Below are 23,341 nucleotides of genomic sequence, written 5' to 3' on the forward strand. Positions count from 1 at the left end.
TGTTGGAGTGTGGGTGTTGGAGTGTGGGTGTTGGAGTGTGGGTGTTGGAGTGTGGGCGTGGGCGTGTGGGTACTCACCTAGTTGTACTCACCTAGTTGTGTTTGCGGGGGTTGAGCTCTGGCTCTTTGGTCCCGCCTCTCAACCGTCAATCAACAGGTGTACAGATTCCTGAGCCTATCGGGCTCTGTCATATCTACACTTGAAACTGTGTATGGAGTCAGCCTCCACCACATCACCCCCTAATGCATTCCATTTGTCAACCACTCTGACACTAAAAAAGTTCTTTCTAATATCTCTGTGGCTCATTTGGGCACTCAGTTTCCACCTGTGTCCCCTTGTGCGTGTTCCCCTTGTGTTAAATAGACTGTCTTTATCTACCCTATCAATCCCCTTCAGAATCTTGAATGTGGTGATCATGTCCCCCCTAACTCTTCTGTCTTCCAGCGAAGTGAGGTTTAATTCCCGTAGTCTCTCCTCGTAGCTCATACCTCTCAGCTCGGGTACTAGTCTGGTGGCAAACCTTTGAACCTTTTCCAGTTTAGTCTTATCCTTGACTAGATATGGACTCCATGCTGGGGCTGCATACTCCAGGATTGGCCTGACATATGTGGTATACAAAGTTCTGAATGATTCTTTACACAAGTTTCTGAATGCCGTTCGTATGTTGGCCAGCCTGGCTTATGCCGCTGATGTTATCCGCTTGATATGTGCTGCAGGAGACAGGTCTGGCGTGATATCAACCCCCAAGTCTTTTTCCTTCTCTGACTCCTGAAGAATTTCCTCTCCCAGATGATACCTTGTATCTGGCCTCCTGCTCCCTACACCTATCTTCATTACATTACATTTGGTTGGGTTAAACTCTAACAACCATTTGTTCGACCATTCCTTCAGCTTGTCTAGGTCTTCTTGAAGCCTCAAACAGTCCTCTTCTGTTTTAATCCTTCTCATAATTTTAGCATCGTCCGCAAACATTGAGAGAAATGAATCGATACCCTCCGGGAGATCATTTACATATATCAGAAACAAGATAGGACCGAGTACAGAGCCCTGTGGGACTCCACTGGTGACTTCACGCCAATCGGAGGTCTCACCCCTCACCGTAACTCTCTGCTTCCTATTGCTTAGATACTCCCTTATCCACTGGAGCACCTTACCAGCTACACCTGCCTGTCTCTCCAGCTTATGTACCAGCCTCTTATGCGGTACTGTGTCAAAGGCTTTCCGACAATCCAAGAAAATGCAGTCCGCCCAGCCCTCTCTTTCTTGCTTAATCTGTGTCACCTGATCGTAGAATTCTATCAAGCCTGTAAGGCAAGATTTACCCTCCCTGAATCCATGTTGGCGATTTGTCACGAAGTCCCTTCTCTCCAGATGTGTTACCAGGTTTTTTCTCACGATCTTCTCCATCACCTTGCATGGTATACAAGTCAAGGACACTGGCCTGTAGTTCAGTGCCTCTTGTCTGTCACCCTTTTTGTATATTGGGACCACATTCGCCGTCTTCCATGTTTCTGGTAGGTCTCCCGTCTCTAGTGATTTACTATACACTATGGAGAGTGGCAAGCAAAGTGCCTCTGCACACTCTTTCAGTACCCATGGTGAGATCCCATCTGGACCAACCGCCTTTCTAACATCCAGATCCAGCAGGTGTCTCTTGACCTCCTCTCTCGTAATTTCGAACTCCTCCAAGGCCGCCTGGTTTACCTCCCTTTCTCCTAGCACAGTGACCTCACCCTGTTCTATTGTGAAGACCTCCTGGAACCTCTTGTTGAGTTCCTCACACACCTCTCTGTCATTCTCTGTATACCTGTCCTCGCCTGTTCTAAGTTTCAATACCTGTTCTTTCACTGTTGTTTTCCTTCTGATGTGACTGTGGAGTAGCTTTGGTTCGGTCTTGGCTTTGTTTGCTATATCATTTTCAAAAATTTTCTCTGCTTCTCTTCTCACCCTGACGTACTCATTCCTGGTTCTCTGGTATCTCTCCCTGCTTTCTGGTGTTCTGTTATTCCGGAATTTCCTCCACGCCTTCTTGTTCAGTTTCTTCGCTTCCATACATGCCCTATTATACCATGGATTCTTTTGTTGCTTCTCGGATTTTTCCCTTTGGGCCGGGATGAACCTGTTTACTGCCTCCTGACACTTTTGGGTAACATAGTCCATCATACCCTGTACAGACTTGTCTCTGAGGTCTGTGTCCCAAGGTATTTCACTTAGGAAACTTCTCATCTGTTCATAATTCCCCTTTCGGTATGCCAGCCTTTTGATTCCTAGTTCTTTTTGGGGGGAGATAAGTCCTAGCTCTACCAGGTACTCAAAGTTCAATACACTGTGGTCACTCATTCCCAAGGGCGCTTCCATCTTAACTTCCCTTATATCCCATTCATTTAGGGTAAATATCAAATCAAGCATTGCTGGTTCATCTTCTCCTCTCATTCTTGTTGGCTCTTTGGTATGCTGGCTTAGAAAGTTTCTTGTTGCCACGTCCAGCAGCTTAGCTCTCCATGTTTCTGGTCCTCCATGCGGGTCTCTGTTCCTCCAATCTATCTTCCCATGGTTGAAGTCTCCCATAATTAGTAGTCCAGATCCATTCCTGCTAGCAACAGAAGCTGCTCTTTCTATTATGTTAATGGTGGCCATGTTGTTTCTATCATATTCCTGTCTAGGTCTTCTGTCATTTGGTGGTGGATTATATATGACTGCGACTATAATTTTTTTCCCTCCATTTGTTACAGTACCTGCTATGTAGTCACTGAAACCTTCACAGCCCTGAATATCCATCTCCTCAAAATCCCAGCCTTTTCTTACCAGCAGAGCTACACCACCCCCACCTCTTCCTTCCCTCTCTTTCCGCATAACATAATAGTCCTGTGGAAACACTGCATTTGTTATTGTTTTCGTGATCTTTGTTTCTGTGAGGGCTATTATGTCTGGGTTTTCCTCTAGTACCAGTTCTCCAAGCTCATTTGCTTTATTTGTAATTCCATCTATGTTAGTGTACATCGCTTTGAGGCTCACTTTCTTCTGTCCCTTCTCAAATCGCCTCCTTGGTGAGTGTTCTGCTGGTGGGGGAGGCTGTTCCATGGGTGTGAGGACCTGTGAGGTGGGTAACAGGATCTCAGAGGATACTGGAATGAGGGGCGGGGGATCCAGTGAAGGGGGAGGGACAGGGAGGGTATGGGGTGAAAGGGGAGGGAGGACGGGAAGGAAAGGGGGGGAGGGAGGACTCGGGAGGAGGGGAGGGGTAGAAGGGTGGGGATTGGGTGTGGGGGGAGGGAGATTTGGCTGAACTTTTGAGTGGGGGCAGGGAGGGTTTGGGGTAGGGGGGTTTTCTATGCAGAGGAGGGAGGCGGGGTTGTCCTCCCTTCTGGTGTTACTGGGTAGCTGGTTGTGGGTTCCCCCCTCGCCTCTGGAGGTGTTGTGTTGGGAGCTGTGACTTCCTGGTTTTCCCCTCTCGCCCTGCGCCTCTTCCTTGCTTCTGCCGCCACGGCTCTCTCCTCCCTTGTCATGTCTCGCTGGAGGAATACATTTTTTAATTTTCCCACGTTTTTCAGGGAGCTCTTCCTTGATAGGATCCTCTCCTTTGTGTTCTCGTTTGCAAACACTATCTTTATCATTGGGTGTTGGAGTGTGGGTGTTGGAGTGTGGGTGTTGGAGTGTGGGTGTTGGAGTGTGGGTGTTGGAGTGTGGGTGTTGGAGTGTGAGTGTTGGAGTGTGGGTGTTGGAGGGTGGGTGTGGGCGTGTGGGTGTTGGAGTGTGGGTGTTGGCGTGTGGGTGTTGGAGTGTGGGTGTTGGAGTGTGGGTGTTGGAGTGTGGGTGTGGGCGTGTGGGTGTTGGAGTGTGGGTGTTGGCGTGTGGGTGTTGGAGTGTGGGTGTTGGAGTGTGGGTGTTGGAGTGTGGGTGTTGGAGTGTGGGTGTTGGCGTGTGGGTGTGGGCGTGTGGGTGTTGGAGTGTGGGTGTTGGAGTGTGGGTGTTGGAGTGTGGGTGTTGGAGTGTGGGTGTTGGCGTGTGGGTGTGGGCGTGTGGGTGTTGGAGTGTGGGTGTTGGAGTGTAGGTGTTGGAGTGTGGGTGTTGGAGTGTGGGTGTTGGAGTGTGGGTGTTGGAGTGTGGGTGATGGAGTGTGGGCGTTGGCGTGTGGGTGTTGGAGTGTGGGTGTTGGAGTGTGGGTGATGGAGTGTGGGCGTGGGCGTGTGGGTGTTGGAGTGTGGGTGTTGGAGTGTGGGTGTTGGAGTGTCGGTGATGGAGTGTGGGCGTTGGCGTGTGGGTGTTGGAGTGTGGGTGTTGGAGTGTGGGTGATGGAGTGTGGGCGTGGGCGTGTGGGTGTTGGAGTGTGGGTGTTGGAGTGTGGGTGTTGGAGTGTGGGTGATGGAGTGTGGGCGTGTGGGTGTTGGAGTGTGGGTGTTGGAGTGTGGGTGTTGGAGTGTGGGTGATGGAGTGTGGGCGTGTGGGTGTTGGAGTGTGGGTGTTGGAGTGTGGGTGTTGGAGTGTGGGTGATGGAGTGTGGGCGTGGGCGTGTAGGTGTTGGAGTGTGGGTGTTGGAGTGTGGGTGTTGGAGTGTGGGTGTTGGAGTGTGGGTGTTGGAGTGTGGGTGTTGGAGTGTGGGTGATGGAGTGTGGGCGTTGGAGTGTGGGTGTTGGAGTGTGGGCGTTGGCGTGTGGGTGTTGGAGTGTGGGTGTTAGAGTGTGGGTGTTGGAGTGTGGGTGTTGGAGTGTGGGTGTTGGAGTGAGGGTGTTAAAGTGTGGGTGTTGGAGTGAGGGTGTTGGAGTGTGGGTGTTGGAGTTTGGGTGTTGGAGTGAGGGTGTTGGAGTGAAGGTGTTGGAGTGAAGGTGTTGGAGTGTGGGTGTTGGAGTGAGGGTGTTGGAGTGAAGGTGTTGGAGTGAGGCTGTTGGAGTGAGGGTGTTGGAGTGAGGGGTGTTGGAGTGTGGGTGTTGGAATGTGGGTGTTGGAGTGTGGGTGTTGGAGTGTGGGTGTTGGAGAGTGGGTGTTGGAGTGTGGGTGTTGAAGTGTGAGTGTTGGAGTGTGGGTGTTGGAGTGTGGGTGTTGGAGTGTGGGTGTTGGAGTGTGGGTGTTGGAGTGTGGGCGTGGGCGTGTGGGTGTTGGAGTGTGGGTGTTGGAGTGTGGGTGTTGGAGTGTGGGTGTTGGAGTGTGGGTGTTGGAGTGTGGGTGTTGGAGTGTGGGTGTTGGAGTGTGGGCGTGGGCGTGTGGGTGTTGGAGTGTGGGTGTTGGAGTGTGGGTGTTGGAGTGTGGGTGTTGGAGTGTGGGTGTTGGAGTGTGGGCGTGGGCGTGTGGGTGTTGGAGTGTGGGTGTTGGAGTGTGGGTGTTGGAGTGTGGGTGTTGGAGTGTGGGTGTTGGAGTGTGGGCGTTGGAGTGTAGGTGTTGGAGTGTGGGCGTTGGCGTGTGGGTGTTGGAGTGTGGGTGTTGGAGTGTGGGTGTTGGAGTGTGGGTGTTGGAGTGTGGGCGTGGGCGTGTGGGTGTTGGAGTATGGGTGTTGGAGTGAGGGTGTTGGAGTGTAGGTGTTGGAGTGTGGGTGATGGAGTGTGAGTGTTGGAGTGTGAGTGTTGGATTGTGAGTGTTGGAGTGTGGGTGTTGGAGTGTGGGTGTTGGAGTGTGGGTGATGGAGTGTGGGCGTTGGCGTGTGGGTGTTGGAGTGTGGGTGTTGGAGTGTGGGTGTTGGAGTGTGGGTGTTGGAGTGTGGGTGTTGGAGTGTGGGCGTTGGAGTGTGGGTGTTGGAGTGTGGGCGTTGGCGTGTGGGTGTTGGAGTGTGGGTGTTGGAGTGTGGGTGTTGGAGTGTGGGTGTTGGAGTGTGGGCGTGGGCGTGTGGGTGTTGGAGTGTGGGTGTTGGAGTGAGGGTGTTGGAGTGTGGGTGTTGGAGTGTGGGAGTTGGAGTGTGAGTGTTGGAGTGTGAGTGTTGGAGTGTGGGTGTTGGAGTGTGGGTGTTGGAGTGTGGGTGATGGAGTGTGGGCGTTGGCGTGTGGGTGTTGGAGTGTGGGTGTTGGAGTGTGGGCGTTGGAGTGTGGGTGTTGGAGTGTGGGTGTTGGAGTGTGAGTGTTGGAGTGTGGGTGTTGGAGTGTGGGTGTTAGAGTGTGGGTGTTGGAGTGTGGGTGTTGGAGTGTGGGTGTTGGAGTGTGGGTGTTGGAGTGTGGGAGTTGGAGTGTGGGTGTTGGAGTGTGGGTGTTGGAGTGTGGGCGTGGTCGTGTGGGTGTTGGAGTGTGGGTGTTGGAGTGTGGGCGTTGGAGTGTGGGTGTTGGAGTGTGGGTGTTGGAGTGTGGGTGTTGGAGTGTGGGTGTTGGAGTGTGGGTGTTGGAGTGTGAGTGTTGGAGTGTGGGTGTTGGAGTGTGAGTGTTGGAGTGTGGGTGTTGGAGTGTGGGTGTTGGAGTGTGGGTGTTGGAGTGTGGGTGTTGGAGTGTGAGTGTTGGAGTGTGGGTGTTGGAGTGTGGGTGTTGGAGTGTGGGTGTTGGAGTGTGGGTGTTGGAGTGTGGGTGTTGGAGTGTGAGTGTTGGAGTGTGGGTGTTGGAGTGTGAGTGTTGGAGTGTGGGTGTTGGAGTGTGAGTGTTGGAGTGTGGGTGTTGGAGTGTGGGTGTTGGAGTGTGGGTGTTGGAGTGTGGGTGTTGGAGTGTGAGTGTTGGAGAGTTGGTGTTGGAGTGTGGGTGTTGGAGTGTGGGTGTTGGAGTGTGGGCGTTGGAGTGTGGGTGTTGGAGTGTGAGTGTTGGAGTGTGGGTGTTGGAGTGTGAGTGTTGGAGTGTGGGTGTTGGAGTGTGGGTGTGGGCGTGTGGGTGTTGGAGTGTGGGTGTTGGCGTGTGGGAGTTGGAGTGTGGGTGTTGGAGTGTGGGTGTTGGAGTGTGGGTGTGGGCGTGTGGGTGTTGGAGTGTGGGTGTTGGCGTGTGGGTGTTGGAGTGTGGGTGCTGGCGTGTGGGTGTTGGAGTGTGGGTGTTGGAGTGTGGGTGTTGGAGTGTGGGTGTTGGAGTGTGGGTGTTGGAGTGTGGGTGTTGGAGTGTGAGTGTTGGAGAGTTGGTGTTGGAGTGTGGGTGTTGGAGTGTGGGTGTTGGAGTGTGAGTGTTGGAGTGTGGGTGTTGGAGTGTGGGTGTTGGAGTGTGGGTGTTGGAGTGAGGGCGTTGGAGTGTGGGCGTTGGAGTGTGGGTGTTGGAGTGTGGGTGTTGGAGTGTGGGTGTTGGAGCGTGGGTGTTGGAGTGTGGGTGTTGGAGTGTGGGTGTTGGAGTGAGGGTGTTGGACTGTGGGTGTTGGAGTGTGGGTGTTGGAGTGTGGGGGTTGGAGTGTGGGTGTTGGAGTGTGAGTGTTGGAGTGTGGGTGTTGGAGTGTGAGTGTTGGAGTGTGAGTGTTGGAGTGTGGGTGTTGGAATGAGGGCGTTGGAGTGTGGGTGTTGGAGTGTGGGTGTTGGAGTGTGGGTGTTGGAGTGTGGGTGTTGGTGTGTGGGTGTTGGAGTGTGGGTGTTGGAGTGTGGGTGTTGGAGTGTGGGTGTTGGAGTGTGGGTGTTGGAGTGTGGGTGTTGGAGTGTGGGTGTTGGAGTGTGGGTGTTGGAGTGTGGGTGTTGGAGTGTGGGTGTTGGAGTGTGGGTGTTGGAGTGTGGGTGTTGGAGTGAGGGTGTTGGAGTGTGGGTGTTGGAGTGTGGGTGTTGGAGTGTGGGTGTTGGAGTGTGGGCGTTGGAGTGTGGGTGTTGGAGTGTGGGTGTTGGAGTGTGAGTGTTGGAGTGTGGGTGTTGGAGTGTGGGTGTTGGAGTGTGGGTGTTGGAGTGTGGGTGTTGGAGTGTGGGTGTGGGCGTGTGGGTGTTGGAGTGTGGGTGTTGGCGTGTGGGTGTTGGAGTGTGGGCGTGTGGGTGTTGGAGTGTGGGTTTTGGAGTGTGGGTGTTGGAGTGTGGGTGTTGGAGTGTGGGTGTTGGAGTGTGGGCGTTGGAGTGTGGGTGTTGGAGTGTGGGTGTTGGAGTGTGGGTGTTGGAGTGTGGGCGTGTGGGTGTTGGAGTGTGGGTGTTGGAGTGTGGGTGTTGGAGTGTGGGCGTTGGAGTGTGGGTGTTGGAGTGTGGGTGTTGGAGTGTGAGTGTTGGAGTGTGGGTGTTGGAGTGTGGGTGTTGGAGTGTGGGTGTTGGAGTGTGGGTGTTGGAGTGTGGGTGTGGGCGTGTGGGTGTTGGAGTGTGGGTGTTGGAGTGTGGGTGTTGGAGTGTGGGTATTGGAGAGTGGGTGTTGGAGTGTGGGTGTTGGAGTGTGGGTGTTGGAGTGTGGGTGTTGGAGTGTGGGTGTTGGAGTGTGGGTGTTGGAGTGTGGGTGTGGGCGTATGGGTGTTGGAGTGTGGGTGTTGGCGTGTGGGTGTTGGAGTGTGGGCGTGTGGGTGTTGGAGTGTGGGTGTTGGAGTGTGGGTGTTGGAGTGTGGGTGTTGGAGTGTGGGTGTTGGCGTGTTTGTGTTGGAGTGAGGGCGTGTGGGTGTTGGAGTGTGGGTGTTGGAGTGTTGGTGTTGGAGTGTGGGTGTTGGAGAGTGGGTGTTGGAGTGTGGGTGTTGGAGTGTGGTTGTTGGAGTGTGGGTGTGGGCGTGTGGGTGTTGGAGTGTGGGTGTTGGCGTGTGGGTGTTGGAGTGTGGGCGTGTGGGTGTTGGAGTGTGGGTGTTGGAGTGTGGGTGTTGGAGTGTGGGTGTTGGAGTGTGGGTGTTGGAGTGTGGGTGTTGGAGTGTGGGTGTTGGAGTGTGGGTGTTGGAGTGTGGGTGTTGGAGTGTGGGTGTTGGAGTGTGGACGTGTGGGTGTTGGAGTGTGGGTGTTGGAGTGTGGGTGTTGGAGTGTGGGTGTTGGAGTGTGGGTGTTGGAGTGTGGGCGTGTGGGTGTTGGAGTGTGGGTGTTGGAGTGTGGGTGTTGGAGTGTGAGTGTTGGAGTGTGGGTTTTGTCGTGTGGGTGTTGGAGTGTGGGCGTGTGGGTGTTGGAGTGTGGGTGTTGGAGTGTGGGAGTTGGAGTGTGGGTGTTGGAGTGTGGGTGTTGGTGTGTGGGCGTGTGGGTGATGGAGTGTGGGTGTTGGAGTGTGGGTGTTGGAGTGTGAGTGTTGGAGTGTGGATGTTGGAGTGTGGGTGTTGGAGTGTGGGTGTTGGAGTGTGAGTCTTGGAGTGTGGGTGTTGGAGTGTGGGTGTGGGCGTGTGGGTGTTGGAGTGTGGGTGTTGGCGTGTGGGTGTTGGAGTGTGGGTGTTGGAGTGTGGGTGTTGGAGTGTGGGTGTGGGCGTGTGGGTGTTGGAGTGTGGGTGTTGGCGTGTGGGTGTTGGAGTGTGGGTGTTGGCGTGTGGGTGTTGGAGTGTGGGTGTTGGAGTGTGGGTGTTGGAGTGTGGGTGTTGGAGTGTGGGTGTTGGCGTTTGGGTGTGGGCGTGTGGGTGTTGGAGTGAGGGTGTTGGACTGTGGGTGTTGGAGTGTGGGTGTTGGAGTGTGGGTGTTGGAGTGTGGGTGTTGGAGTGTGAGTGTTGGAGTGTGGGTGTTGGAGTGTGAGTGTTGGAGTGTGAGTGTTGGAGTGTGGGTGTTGGAATGAGGGCGTTGGAGTGTGGGTGTTGGAGTGTGGGTGTTGGAGTGTGGGTGTTGGAGTGTGGGTGTTGGTGTGTGGGTGTTGGAGTGTGGGTGTTGGAGTGTGGGTGTTGGAGTGTGGGTGTTGGAGTGTGGGTGTTGGAGTGTGGGTGTTGGAGTGTGGGTGTTGGAGTGTGGGTGTTGGAGTGTGGGTGTTGGAGTGTGGGTGTTGGAGTGTGGGTGTTGGAGTGTGGGTGTTGGAGTGTGGGTGTTGGAGTGAGGGTGTTGGAGTGTGGGTGTTGGAGTGTGGGTGTTGGAGTGTGGGTGTTGGAGTGTGGGCGTTGGAGTGTGGGTGTTGGAGTGTGGGTGTTGGAGTGTGAGTGTTGGAGTGTGGGTGTTGGAGTGTGGGTGTTGGAGTGTGGGTGTTGGAGTGTGGGTGTTGGAGTGTGGGTGTTGGAGTGTGGGTGTGGGCGTGTGGGTGTTGGAGTGTGGGTGTTGGCGTGTGGGTGTTGGAGTGTGGGCGTGTGGGTGTTGGAGTGTGGGTGTTGGAGTGTGGGTGTTGGAGTGTGGGTGTTGGAGTGTGGGTGTTGGAGTGTGGGCGTTGGAGTGTGGGTGTTGGAGTGTGGGTGTTGGAGTGTGGGTGTTGGAGTGTGGGTGTTGGAGTGTGGGTGTTGGAGTGTGGGTGTTGGAGAGTGGGTGTTGGAGTGTGGGTGTTGGAGTGTGGGTGTTGGAGTGTGGGTGTTGGAGTGTGGGTGTTGGAGTGTGGGTATTGGAGAGTGGGTGTTGGAGTGTGGGTGTTGGAGTGTGGGTGTTGGAGTGTGGGTGTTGGAGTGTGGGTGTTGGAGTGTGGGTGTGGGCGTATGGGTGTTGGAGTGTGGGTGTTGGCGTGTGGGTGTTGGAGTGTGGGCGTGTGGGTGTTGGAGTGTGGGTGTTGGAGTGTGGGTGTTGGAGTGTGGGTGTTGGAGTGTGGGTGTTGGCGTGTTTGTGTTGGAGTGAGGGCGTGTGGGTGTTGGAGTGTGGGTGTTGGAGTGTTGGTGTTGGAGTGTGGGTGTTGGAGAGTGGGTGTTGGAGTGTGGGTGTTGGAGTGTGGTTGTTGGAGTGTGGGTGTGGGCGTGTGGGTGTTGGAGTGTGGGTGTTGGCGTGTGGGTGTTGGAGTGTGGGCGTGTGGGTGTTGGAGTGTGGGTGTTGGAGTGTGGGTGTTGGAGTGTGGGTGTTGGAGTGTGGGTGTTGGAGTGTGGGTGTTGGAGTGTGGGTGTTGGAGTGTGGGTGTTGGAGTGTGGGTGTTGGAGTGTGGGTGTTGGAGTGTGGGCGTGTGGGTGTTGGAGTGTGGGTGTTGGAGTGTGGGTGTTGGAGTGTGGGTGTTGGAGTGTGGGTGTTGGAGTGTGGGCGTGTGGGTGTTGGAGTGTGGGTGTTGGAGTGTGGGTGTTGGAGTGTGAGTGTTGGAGTGTGGGTTTTGTCGTGTGGGTGTTGGAGTGTGGGCGTGTGGGTGTTGGAGTGTGGGAGTTGGAGTGTGGGTGTTGGAGTGTGGGTGTTGGTGTGTGGGCGTGTGGGTGATGGAGTGTGGGTGTTGGAGTGTGGGTGTTGGAGTGTGAGTGTTGGAGTGTGGGTGTTGGAGTGTGGGTGTTGGAGTGTGGGTGTTGGAGTGTGAGTGTTGGAGTGTGGGTGTTGGAGTGTGGGTGTGGGCGTGTGGGTGTTGGAGTGTGGGTGTTGGCGTGTGGGTGTTGGAGTGTGGGTGTTGGAGTGTGGGTGTTGGAGTGTGGGTGTGGGCGTGTGGGTGTTGGAGTGTGGGTGTTGGCGTGTGGGTGTTGGAGTGTGGGTGTTGGCGTGTGGGTGTTGGAGTGTGGGTGTTGGAGTGTGGGTGTTGGAGTGTGGGTGTTGGAGTGTGGGTGTTGGCGTTTGGGTGTGGGCGTGTGGGTGTTGGAGTGTGGGTGTTGGAGTGTGGGTGTTGGAGTGTGGGTGTTGGAGTGTGGGTGTTGGAGTGTGGGTGTTGGCGTGTGGGTGTGGGCGTGTTGGTGTTGGAGTGTGGGTGTTGGAGTGTGGGTGTTGGAGTGTGGGTGTTGGAGTGTGGGTGTTGGAGTGTGGGTGTTGGAGTGTGGGTGTGGGCGTGTGGGTGTGGGCGTGTGGGTGTTGGAGTGTGGGTGTTGGAGTGTGGGTGTGGGCGTGTGGGTGTTGGAATGTGGGTGTTGGAGTGTGGGTGTTGGAGTGTGGGTGTTGGAGTGTGGGTGTTGGAGTGTGGGTGTTGGAGTGTGGGTGTTGGAGTGTGGGTGTTGGAGTGTGGGTGTTGGCGTTGATGTGAGTGTGGGCGTTGATGTGAGTGTGGGCGTTGATGTGAGTGTGGGCGTTGATGTGAGTGTGGGCGTGGGCATTGATGTGAGTGTGGGCGTGGGCGTTGGAGTGTGGGCGTGGGCATTGATGTGAGTGTGGGCGTGGGCGTTGGAATGTGGGCGTGGGCGTTGATGTGAGTGTGGGCGTGGGCGTTGGAGTGTGGGCGTGGGCGTAGATGTGAGTGTGGGCGTGGGCGTTGGAGTGTGGGCGTTGATGTGAGTGTGGGCGTGGGCGTTGATGTGAGTGTGGGCGTGGGCGTTGATGTGAGTGTGGGCGTTGATGTGAGTGTGGGCGTTGATGTGAGTGTGGGCGTTGATGTGAGTGTGGGCGTTGATGTGAGTGTGGGCGTGTTGGCGTGTGGGTGTTGGAGTGTGAGTGTTGGCGTGTGGGTGTTGGAGTGTGAGTGTTGGCGTGTGGGTGTTGGAGTGTGGGTGTTGGAGTGTGGGCGTTGATGTGAGTGTGGGCGTAGGCGAAGGTTTGAGCAGATGAGCCACACACACATGTGAGACCCAACATATAACCATAGCAACAGCAACAGGAGAATGGAGAGTATTACACCAGACTCAGTAACAAAACAACTCCAATCAGTCTTAAAAATATATATGCTAAGGGATTTAAGGGTCTGGATTTATTGTATTAATCTAACATCAAGTGGAAAGGTGGGGTCCAAGAGCTGAGTCTTGGTCCATAAGGTACAAGCGACGGCCCACAACAGGTAAGTGCACACCCCACAATAATAGTCTCCCAGAAATAGATCGTGTCGAGAGATACTACACAATAACGCAGCTTTAAAGTACAAACCTTCAGGTAATTAATTAACTCACACCTGTCATTAACCTCATTTATTGCCAGGTATAAAAATATGTATTTAGCTGTTCCGTCGTGTTCTTCCGTCCTCTTCCACCGACGGTGCTTAATAACAGACAAACTCTAATTGTTTATAGTAATTATTTGTCGTGTAATTGTCGGCGACGCCTGTCATTGTCGTCCCCGGGCCTCGTAGAGCGACATTTCTTATATTATTTGGTAGTTAAAGTCTTTAATGGAAGACTTGGCAGCACCGGCCACCAGGAAGGGCAAGATGGCGGATAAGGTTAATGGGGGGGGGGGGGGGGGCAGCACACTCAATAATAATATTATTATTATTACTAAAAGGAAGATGAGGAAGAACTAGAAGAATGAGGAGACATTAAGGAAACAGGAGAAGTAGATGACGGACGATAACAAGCAAGAGTACAACAATTACTGGAAGGTGTAGGAGGAAACATTACAAAATTGTAAATATGATGATAAAGAATTGGACCTCCGAACTTCGGGGACTATAAGTAGAGGAGCTAGGGGGGTAAGCCCCCCAGGTGGCCACAGCCCGGGTGTGGCCACCTGAGGGCAGCCCGGGTGTGGCCACCTGAGAACAGCCCGGGTGTGGCCACCTGAGGGCAGCCCGGGTGTGGCCACCTGAGGGCAGCCCGGGTGTGGCCACCTGAGGGCAGCCCGGGTGTGGCCATCTGAGGGCAGCCCGGGTGTGGCCACCTGAGGGCAGCCCGGGTGTGGCCACCTGAGAACAGCCCGGGTGTGGCCACCTGAGGGCAGCCCGGGTGTGGCCACCTGAGGGCAGCCCGGGTGTGGCCACCTGAGAACAGCCCGGGTGTGGCCACCTGAGGGCAGCCCGGGTGTGGCCACCTGAGGGCAGCCCGAGTGTGGCCACCTGAGAACAGCCCGGGTGTGGCCACCTGAGGGCAGCCCGGGTGTGGCCACCTGAGGGCAGCCCGAGTGTGGCCACCTGAGAACAGCCCGGGTGTGGCCACCTGAGGGCAGCCCGGGTGTGGCCACCTGAGGGCAGCCCGGGTGTGGCCACCTGAGGGCAGCCCGGGTGTGGCCACCTGAGGGCAGCCCGGGTGTGGCCACCTGAGGGCAGCCCGGGTGTGGCCACCTGAGGGCAGCCCGGGTGTGGCCACCTGAGGGCAGCCCGAGTGTGGCCACCTGAGGGCAGCCCGGGTGTGGCCACCTGAGGGCAGCCCGGGTGTGGCCACCTGAGGGCAGCCCGGGTGTGGCCATCTGAGGGCAGCCCGGGTGTGGCCACCTGAGAACAGCCCGGGTGTGGCCACCTGAGGGCAGCCCGGGTGTGGCCACCTGAGAACAGCCCGGGTGTGGCCACCTGAGAACAGCCCGGGTGTGGCCACCTGAGAACAGCCCGGGTGTGGCCACCTGAGAACAGCCCGGGTGTGGCCACCTGCGGGCAGCCCGGGTGTGGCCACCTGAGAACAGCCCGGGTGTGGCCACCTGAGGGCATCCCGGGTGTGGCCACCTGAGAACAGCCCGAGTGTGGCCACCTGAGGGCAGCCCGGGTGTGGCCATCTGAGGGCAGCCCGGGTGTGGCCACCTGAGGGCAGCCCGGGTGTGGCCACCTGAGGGCAGCCCGAGTGTGGCCACCTGAGGGCAGCCCGGGTGTGGCCACCTGAGGGCAGCCCGGGTGTGGCCACCTGAGGGCAGCCCGGGTGTGGCCATCTGAGGGCAGCCCGGGTGTGGCCACCTGAGGGCAGCCCGGGTGTGGCCACCTGAGAACAGCCCGGGTGTGGCCACCTGAGGGCAGCCCGGGTGTGGCCACCTGAGGGCAGCCCGGGTGTGGCTATCTGAGGGCAGCCCGGGTGTGGCCACCTGAGAACAGCCCGGGTGTGGCCACCTGAGGGCAGCCCGGGTGTGGCCACCTGAGAACAGCCCGGGTGTGGCCACCTGAGAACAGCCCGGGTGTGGCCACCTGAGAACAGCCCGGGTGTGGCCACCTGAGAACAGCCCGGGTGTGGCCACCTGAGAACAGCCCGGGTGTGGCCACCTGAGAACAGCCCGGGTGTGGCCACCTGAGAACAGCCCGGGTGTGGCCACCTGAGAACAGCCCGGGTGTGGCCACCTGAGAACAGCCCGAGTGTGGCCACCTGAGGGCTCACAGGGCTTTCTCTTTTTTTTTAATAACTAAGACTAGGGGTTCATAAGGACTGTCAAGTGACGTATCTGGTGAAAGTGCAAGCAAGAGCTGTAATCCCTCCTCAGCTAAGTTGTAATCCTACCTACTCTTAGTGGCCCATATATTTCATACGCCTGTTATATGCCTCAGTAGGAATAGCCTTTATTCATTAACAACATTAGGTAACACTCATGTAAGGAAGAGGATGAGCCTGTAGCCAACTATGTGCCAGAGACTTCATGTGATCAGGTGACCTGATCTCCCGTGTGTCAACCTGTTGAGCCAACAAGTTCCAGATGCCAGTCAGCCTCGGAGTGAATGATCGCTGATGGAGTGATGTTCTTGAGAATGGCACTTCCAGCATGAGACTGTTGAAGGTTGAGAGCCTAGTGCTACGGGTGGCAACTACTGTTAGTCCACGGAGTTGGGCCAGGTGCGGAACTTTAAGAATGTTGGCCTTGTACATAACAGTAAGACCACCAACGTCCCGACGGTGTTGCAGGCTCTGATGTTCAGACCGTTCCCACCAGACTTGGTCAAGACTAGAGATAAGCCTTCTTGCCCGTCTCTCCACTTTGTCCAACAGTCTGATGAATGATGGGGGGGGGGGGGGACAGGCGGTCCAGGAAAGTGGTGCATACTCTAGATGAGAGCGAACTTGTGCTTCACATAAGGTTTTGCAGCTCTTGCTGTCAAGGTGTGAGAGGGGCCGTAGAGCTGTAAGTTTCCTGCATGTCTTTTGAGCTGGTTAAGCACGGGGCTCTTTGTCAATCTCTCTCATATTACATATGACCATAGTAATATGGTAATATGTGGGCGTTGGAGAGGCAGTGAGGGCGCGGGCTGGCTAGGTGAGGGCGTGGGCGGGCTAGGTGAGGGCGTAGGCGGGCTAGGCGTGGGCGAGGTCCCATACCGTAGTTGTGGGTACTTGCTGGGAGGTGTGGTACCCACCTATTTGTGCTTGCGGGGTTGAGCTCGGGGCTCGGTCCCGCCTCTCAACCGTCAATCAACTGGTGTACAGGTTCCCGAGCCTACTGGGCTCTATCATATCTACACTTGAAACTGTGTATGGAGTCAGCCTCCACCACATCACTGCCTAATGCATTCCACCTGTTAACTACTCTGACACTGAAAAGTTCTTTCTAACGTCCCTGTGGATCATGTGGGTACTCACTCTCCACCTGTGTCGCTGTGTTTATACCACCTGTGTTAAACAGTTTATCTTTATCTATCCTGTTAATTCCTCTGAGAATTTTGTAGGTAGTGATCATATTTCCCCTAACTCTTCTGTCTCCAGTGTTGTGAGGCTCAGTCCCAGTAATCTTTCCTCATAGTTCTTTCCTCTCAACTCGGGGACTAGCCTGGTGGCAAACCTCTGAGCATTTTCTAACTGTCTTTTGTGTTTGACTAGATGTGAACTCCACGCTGGAGCCGCATATTCCAGTATTGGTCTGACGTATGTGGTATACAAAGTTCTGAATGATTTCTTACACAAGTTTCTGAAGGCGGTTGTTACGTTTGCGAGCCTTGCATACGCCGCTGATATTATCCTTTTGATGTGGGCTTTAGAGGACAGGTCTGGTGTGATATCAAGGCCCAGATCTTTCTCTCTCTTTTTGACTCCTGAAGGATTTCCTCTCCCAGCTGGTTCAATGTGTTTGGCCTCCTGCTCCCTACGCCTATCAGCATCCCTTTGCACTTGCTCGAGTTAAACTTTGGTAGACATCTGTTGAACCATTCCTTCAGTCTGTCCAGGTCATCCTGTAGCCTCTTGCTGCCCTCCTCTGTGTTAATACTTCACATAATTTTGGCATCATCTTAAACAATGAGAGGAAGGAGTCTATATCTTCTGGGAGATCATTAGATGTAGTACAGAATGATGCCATGCGCGTCATCTTGGCTTGTTCTAGAACTGTCAGAATTGTTAACATGAGAGAGGAACTAAAATTACCTTCCATTTACGAAAGAATAGTTCTACTTAGTACTATGTTTTGCGCCAAATCTTTGAAAAATAATGGTCCCCCCAGCTTTATTCATATTAAATTGAGATCCATTCTAAACAATTCTGACTGTTCCCTCAGTCCGCCGCAAAAAGCTCCTTACAGTGTATGGCTCAGTTGTTGTGCCTATAATCTTCTGAAACCTGAATGTGTCTCTTAATCCTGATAAAACTGTTCACTATATTCCCCCTTGGAAAGATGTGCAGGTCTCTTTGCATTATACCCCCATCAGTGTAAAACAAATGTATAACACTGACACTATGAGATGTATAACATTAGAAGTTATTGACAGTCATCTTCAAAATCTCAAACCAACTGAATCCTATGCCTTTACTGACGTCTCTGTGCAGTTAGGCACTGGTAGAATAGGTTGTGCATGTGCAGTATATAATGGGAATGAAATGATCATGTCTGGTACACAGAGATAGAACAACTAGGCAACCACGACACAGACCTAGCTATTGGGTATTTATCTAGCCACTGAGTATCTTAAGCGCAATGGTGGTGGAGTTATTTTCTGTGACTCTAAAAGTGCTCTGCAGTCCTTAAATAACCCATCACAATGTATGTCGGAAGTAGCTTGTAATATTAAATGGAATGGAATTTTTGCCAAAGATAATAACTATTGTATAAAATTTGTGTGGATCCCATCCCATGTTGGAGTTGGAAAACATGACTTTGTAGATCGATTGGCCAATGAGGCTTACGAGAAAGAAAACATTGATTATGACTTTGGACTATCTAATGCAATTATTAGAAACATACAAATTAAAGAAATTATTTCAGATTTAGAAGAATTAAGAAATGCCCAGAGACCTGAAAGATGCAGAACTAAAAGTTATGGCAACTTTTGTAATAATAGGTATTTGTATGGTCAGCACAGTAACCGGACCAGGCAATGTGATGTAGTCATTGCGCGAATTCGCCTTGGCTATAGACACATCTGGCAGGTTAGTGAGGCTGAGCCACTACCAGAATATTCAGATTGTAAACTCTGTGACAATCCCTTTAATGCATTCACTAGAACACTATATTGTTGAATGTGAAACCGTAAAAGACTTTAGACCTCCTGGCCTCTTGTACCACCAACTGTGTAACTATTTTATTGACTCAGGTGTTCTGGACGACATCCTAACAATTTATCCAAATTGGCTTGTCCATTTTAAAGAATGAAGAACAATTTTTATGTATATTACTTGTAAGCTGCATCACTTATGAACCATCCCTGCCCTTGTGTGGCAGTGCACATCCCTGCCCTTGTGTGGCAGGGCACATCCCTGCCCTTGTGTGGCAGTGCACATCCCTGCCCTTGTGTGGCAGTGCACAATAGAAAGTTGTTTTCACATATTCATACATTAAAACATTGATTGTAACCATGATACACATGTGCTTCAGCCTACAGTTTAGACCTATTGTCTTATGTATGACCCTCTGTCCTGCGTGACAGTAATACCAGCATTATCCTCACTTTAATAAGACTTAATTGAAATCCTCAGATTAGGGAAAATTGTAATTAATTTTGTCAATAATTATGTTAATATTAATAATATCCGTATATCAATAACAGGATAGGTTCGAGTAGAGTCCACTATAGGCTCACCATAGCCCGTGCTACTTGGAACGTTTTGTTCCGAGTAGCGGAATCTAAAACAACAAAACAACAGGTCTAAGTACAGAGCCCTTTAGGACCCCGCTGGTGACATCACGCCAGTCTGAGGTCTGAACCCTCACAGTAACTCTCTGCTTCCTGTTGTTTAGGTACTCCCTTATCCATTAGAGCACCTTACCACTTACTTCATCTTGTGTCTCCAGCTTATGCAACAGTCTCTTGTGAGTTACTTTGCCAAACGCTTTCTGACAGTCCAAAGCTTTGTGTGTGTGTGTGTATTTACTATTTTTATTTGCAGAATCGAGCTATTAGCTCTTTGGCCCCGTGTGTGTATTCACCTAATTGTACTCACCTAGTTGTGCTTGCGGGGGTTGAGCTCTGGCTCTTTGGTCCCGCCTCTCAACTGTCAATCAACAGGTGTACAGGTTCCTGAGCCTATTGGGCTCTAACATATCTACACTTGAAACTGTGTATGGAGTCAGCCTCCACCACATCACTGCCTAATGCATTCCACCTGTTAACTACTCTGACACTGAAAAAGTTCTTTCTACCGTCCCTGTGACTCATTTGTGTACTCAGTTTCCACCCGTGTCCCCTTGTTCGCGTACCGCCAGTGTTAAATAATTAATGCTTGTCCACCCTGTCAATTCCCCTGAGAATTTTGTATGTGGTGATCATGTCTCCCCGAGCAGTTATATCTTCCAGCGACGTGAGGTGCAGTTCACGTAGTCTGTCCTCATAAATCATGCCTCTTAGTTCTGGGACTAACCTAGTGGCATACTTCTGAGCTTTTTCCAGCTTCGTCTTGTGCTTGACTAGATACGGGCTCCATTCTGGGGCCACATACTCCAAGACTGGCCTTGCATATGTGGTGTACAAGATTCTGAAGAGTTCCTTACACAGGTTTCTGAAAGCAGTTCTGATGCTAGCCAGCCTCGCATAGGCCGCTGATGTTATTCTTTTGATGTGGGCTTCAGGAGACAGGTTTGGTGTGATATCAACTCCTAGATCTTTCTCTCTGTCCGTTTCGTGAAGGACTTCATCTCCCATTCGGTATCCAGTGACTGGCCTCCTAGTTCCTGCTCCTAGATTCATTACTTTACATTTACTTGGTTTGAACTTTAGTAGCCATTTGTCGGACCATTCCTTCAGTTTGTCTAGGTCATCTTGTAGCCTCATACAAGATGTATGTGTCTCCTCCTCTGTCTTGATCCTCCTCATAATTTTTCAACATCAGCAAACATCGAGAGGAACTAGTCAATTCCTTCTGGGAGATCATTTATGTATATCAGAAAGAGTATAGGTCCAAGGACTGATCCTCGTGGGACTCCACTGGTGACTCCCCGCCACTCCGAGACCTCACCCCTCACGGTGACTCGCTGTGTCCTGTTGCTTAGGTACTCTCTTATCCAGTGAAGTACCCTCCCTTTCACTCCTGCCTGCATCTCCAGTTTGTGCACTAGTCTCTTATGTGGTACTGTGTCAAAAGCTTTCTGGCAATCCAGGAATATGCAGTCTGCCCACCCCTCTCTTGCCTGATTTTTGTTGCCTGGTCATAGAACTCAATTAATCCTGTTAGGCATGATTTTCTATCTCTGAACCCATGTTGATGTTGTGTTACAAAGTTCTTCCTCTCCACTAGTTTTTTTCGCACAATCTTTTCCATCATCTTGTATGGAATGCAAGTTAGGGACACTGGGCTGTAGTTCAGTGCCTCCTGCCTATCGCTCTTCTTGTATATTGGGACTACATTGGCCCTCTTCAAATTTTTGGCAGTTCACCTGTTACCAGTGACTTGTTGTACACCATGGAGAGTGGCAGGCACAGAGCTTCTGCTTCTTCCTGTAGAATCCATGGTGAGATTCCATCTGGGCCTATAGCCTTTTTCACGTCCAAATCAGCAGATACTACCTCACCTCCCCACTGGTAATCACAAACTCCACTAATGGTGTCTGGTTTGATGTTCCTCCCTTATCTCTGGGACTTCTCCTTGCTCTAGTGTGAAGACTTCCTGGAATTTCTTATTGAGTTCCTCGCACACTTCCTTGTCGTTTGTAGTGAATCTTTCTGCCCCTATCCTCAGTTTCATTAATTGTTTCTTCACTGTTGTTTTCCTCCTGATGTGGCTATGCAGCACTTTGGGTTGAGTCTTTGCCTTGCTCGCTATGTCATTTTCATATCGCCTCTCTACCTCTCTTCTCACCCTGCTGTATTCATTCCTGGCGCTCTGGTATCTTCCTCTGCTCTCTAGTGTTCTGTTGTTTCTATAGTTTCTCCACACCCTTTTACTTAGTTGCTTTGCTAGCTTACAACTCTGATTAAACCTTGGATTTGTCATCAGCAATTCAGTTTTTTTCCTTTTGGACTGGGACGAACTTGTCTGCTGCCTCCTTACACTTCTGTGTGATGTAGTCCATCATGTCTTGAACCGTCTTTCCTCTGAGCTCTGATTTCCAAGCTATTTAAGTTAGTAATTTTATCATCTCCTCATAGTTTCCCTTCCGGAATGCCGGCCTCTTGCTTTCTGGTCCCTTCCTTGAGTACATTAACTCTTCTTCGACCAGACATTCAGACAACAGTACACTGTGATCACTCATACCCACGGGGGCTTCCAGACCGATTTCCCTTATGGCTGAATCGTTCAGAGTGAATACTTGGTCTAGTCTTGCTGGTTCATCATTGCTTCTCATTCTCGAGGGACCCTTGACATGCTGACTTAATCAGTTTCTAGTCGTCACCTCCAGCAGTTTCGCTCTCCATGTTTCCTCACCTCCATGTGGTTCCCTGTTTTCCCAGTCTATCCTTCGGTGATTAAAGTCCCTCATCATGAGAAGATGGGATCGATTTCTACAGGCAGCAGCGGCTGCCATCACAATGATAGTGTTAACTGCCATGTTGTTTCTGTCATACTCTTGCCTGGGTCTTCTGTCATTTGGTGGAGGGTTATACATCACTGCTGCTACTACTACTCTTGGTCCTCCCATTGTCATGGTGCCTGTTATGTAGTCTTTGTGTGTGTGTGTACACTCACCTAATTGTACTCACCTAATTGTACTTGCGGGGGGTTGAGCTCTGGCTCTTTGGTCCCGCCACTCAACTGTCTATCAACAGGTGTACAGGTTCCTGAGCCTATTGGGCTCTATCATATCTACACTTGAAACTGTGTATGGAGTCAGCCTCCACCACCTCACTTCCTAATGCATTCCATTTGTCAACCACTCTGACACTAAAAAAGTTCTTTCTAATATCTCTGTGGCTCATTTGGGCACTCAGTTTCCACCTGTGTCCCCTTGTGCGTGTGCCCCTTGTGTTAAATAGCCTGTCTTTATCTACCGTATCAATTCCCTTGAGAATCATGAATGTGGTGATCATGTCCCTCCTAACACTTCTGTCTTCCAGCGAAGTGAGGTTTAATTCCCGTAGCCTTTCCTCGTAGCTCATACCTCAGAGATCGGCTACTAGTCTGGTGGCAAACCTTTGAACCTTTTCCAGTTTGGTCTTATCCTTGACTAGATATGGACTCCATGCTGGGGCTGCATACTCCAGGATTGGCCTGACATATGTGGTATACAAAGTTCTGAATGATTCCTTACACAAGTTTCTGAATGCCGTTCGTATGTTGGCCAGCCTGGCATATGCCGCTGATGTTATCCTCTTGATAGGAGCTTCAGGGGACAGGTCTCGTGTGATATCAACCCCCAGGTCTTTCTCTCTCTCTGATTGTGTGTGTAATTACCTAAGTGTAATTACCTAAGTGTTGTTACGGGATGAGAGCTACGCTCGTGGTGTCCCGTCTTCCCAGCACTCTTTGTCATATAACGCTTTAAAACTACTGACGGTCTTGGCCTCCACCACCTTCTCACCTAACTTGTTCCAACCGTCTACCACTCTGTTTGCGAAAGTGAATTTTCTTATATTTCTTCGGCATCTGTGTTTAGCTAGTTTATATCTATGACCTCTTGTTCTTAAAGTTCCAAGGGCCGGATTCAGGAAGGTACTTACGAAGGTTTTTCCTCTTAGCTAAGAACGAATTCCTTCTTAGCGCCTTCGTGGCGGCTACGTCCGTATTCAAAGAGCTACCCTAAGTGGAAAAACCTTCGTAAGTTCATTCCGGGATTTAAGTGTGGTTTCGACCACTCGTAGCTTTACGTAAACTGGATATAAGTCATTTTTTCTCTACTACATAACACTGGGATCGATTTATGATATTGGAACATGACCAAAATATTATAGCTGGTGAATCTAGTGGAGAGGAGTCCTTCGTGTTAGTTATATATGCATTCTCTGCTTGAAACTTGAAGTAAATATGTGATTGATGATAGTAGAATTAGTTTTATAATAGCAAGATATTATACCAGTAGTTATTAAGTAAATAAACACTGGTGAACATGAAATATGAGAGAAGGTGATGAGCCCTGCCTGATGGGATCATTTACTATCACCAAATGCCCCTGTTCACCTAGTAGTAAGGGTGTACCTTAGCTATACATACCCATTTCTAATTTATTTAGTTTGGTTTTATTTTGAAATTAAATCTGGGTGAGACATAAAATAAAAATATGCTGCACAAATGATGTTAGGTAAGGAGAAGGGTAAAAATGTCACAAACTTTATTCATTGAATACTTAAAGCTATAATTATGACTATATACTGTAGATTATTAAAAAAGAGAGAGGGAAGTAGGGGTCAAAAACCTCTTCCTGTTATACAATTTGGGTGTGGAACAAGTAATTATCAAAAGAAGGCACCATGCCGGGAAGGCTATGTAGCAGTAAGGCAGTGAGGTGAGGCAGCTACTTATTTGAGAAATGCTTATTTTATTTACCTTATAAGCTGAGGCAACTTATTTTATTTGAGGAATACTCAGCTGATTCCTCTACATTTAGCATGGAACAAATTTGTGTCCAAGACCTCTTCCTGTTACACAATTTGGCTGTGTGTAACCAAACTAGAAGTGCTCTACAAATCAAGGGACC

General features: G+C 51.6%; 1 protein-coding gene across 1 annotated transcript in view; it reads right to left on the reverse strand.

Moving 5' to 3' along the window:
* LOC138368967 (putative uncharacterized protein FLJ46204) overlaps nt 1-12,321 on the reverse strand; it is a 101,223-nt gene extending 88,902 nt beyond the window's left edge. Inside the window, exon 1 of the mRNA XM_069331697.1 lies at nt 11,777-12,321. Within this exon, the coding sequence (XP_069187798.1) occupies nt 11,777-12,321 (545 nt within the window). The remainder of the gene's footprint in view (nt 1-11,776) is intronic.
* Between the last annotated feature and the right edge of the window lie 11,020 nt (nt 12,322-23,341).

The sequence above is a fragment of the Procambarus clarkii genome, chromosome 26 (genome assembly GCF_040958095.1).
Source record: "Procambarus clarkii isolate CNS0578487 chromosome 26, FALCON_Pclarkii_2.0, whole genome shotgun sequence".
Taxonomy (NCBI): domain Eukaryota; kingdom Metazoa; phylum Arthropoda; class Malacostraca; order Decapoda; family Cambaridae; genus Procambarus; species Procambarus clarkii.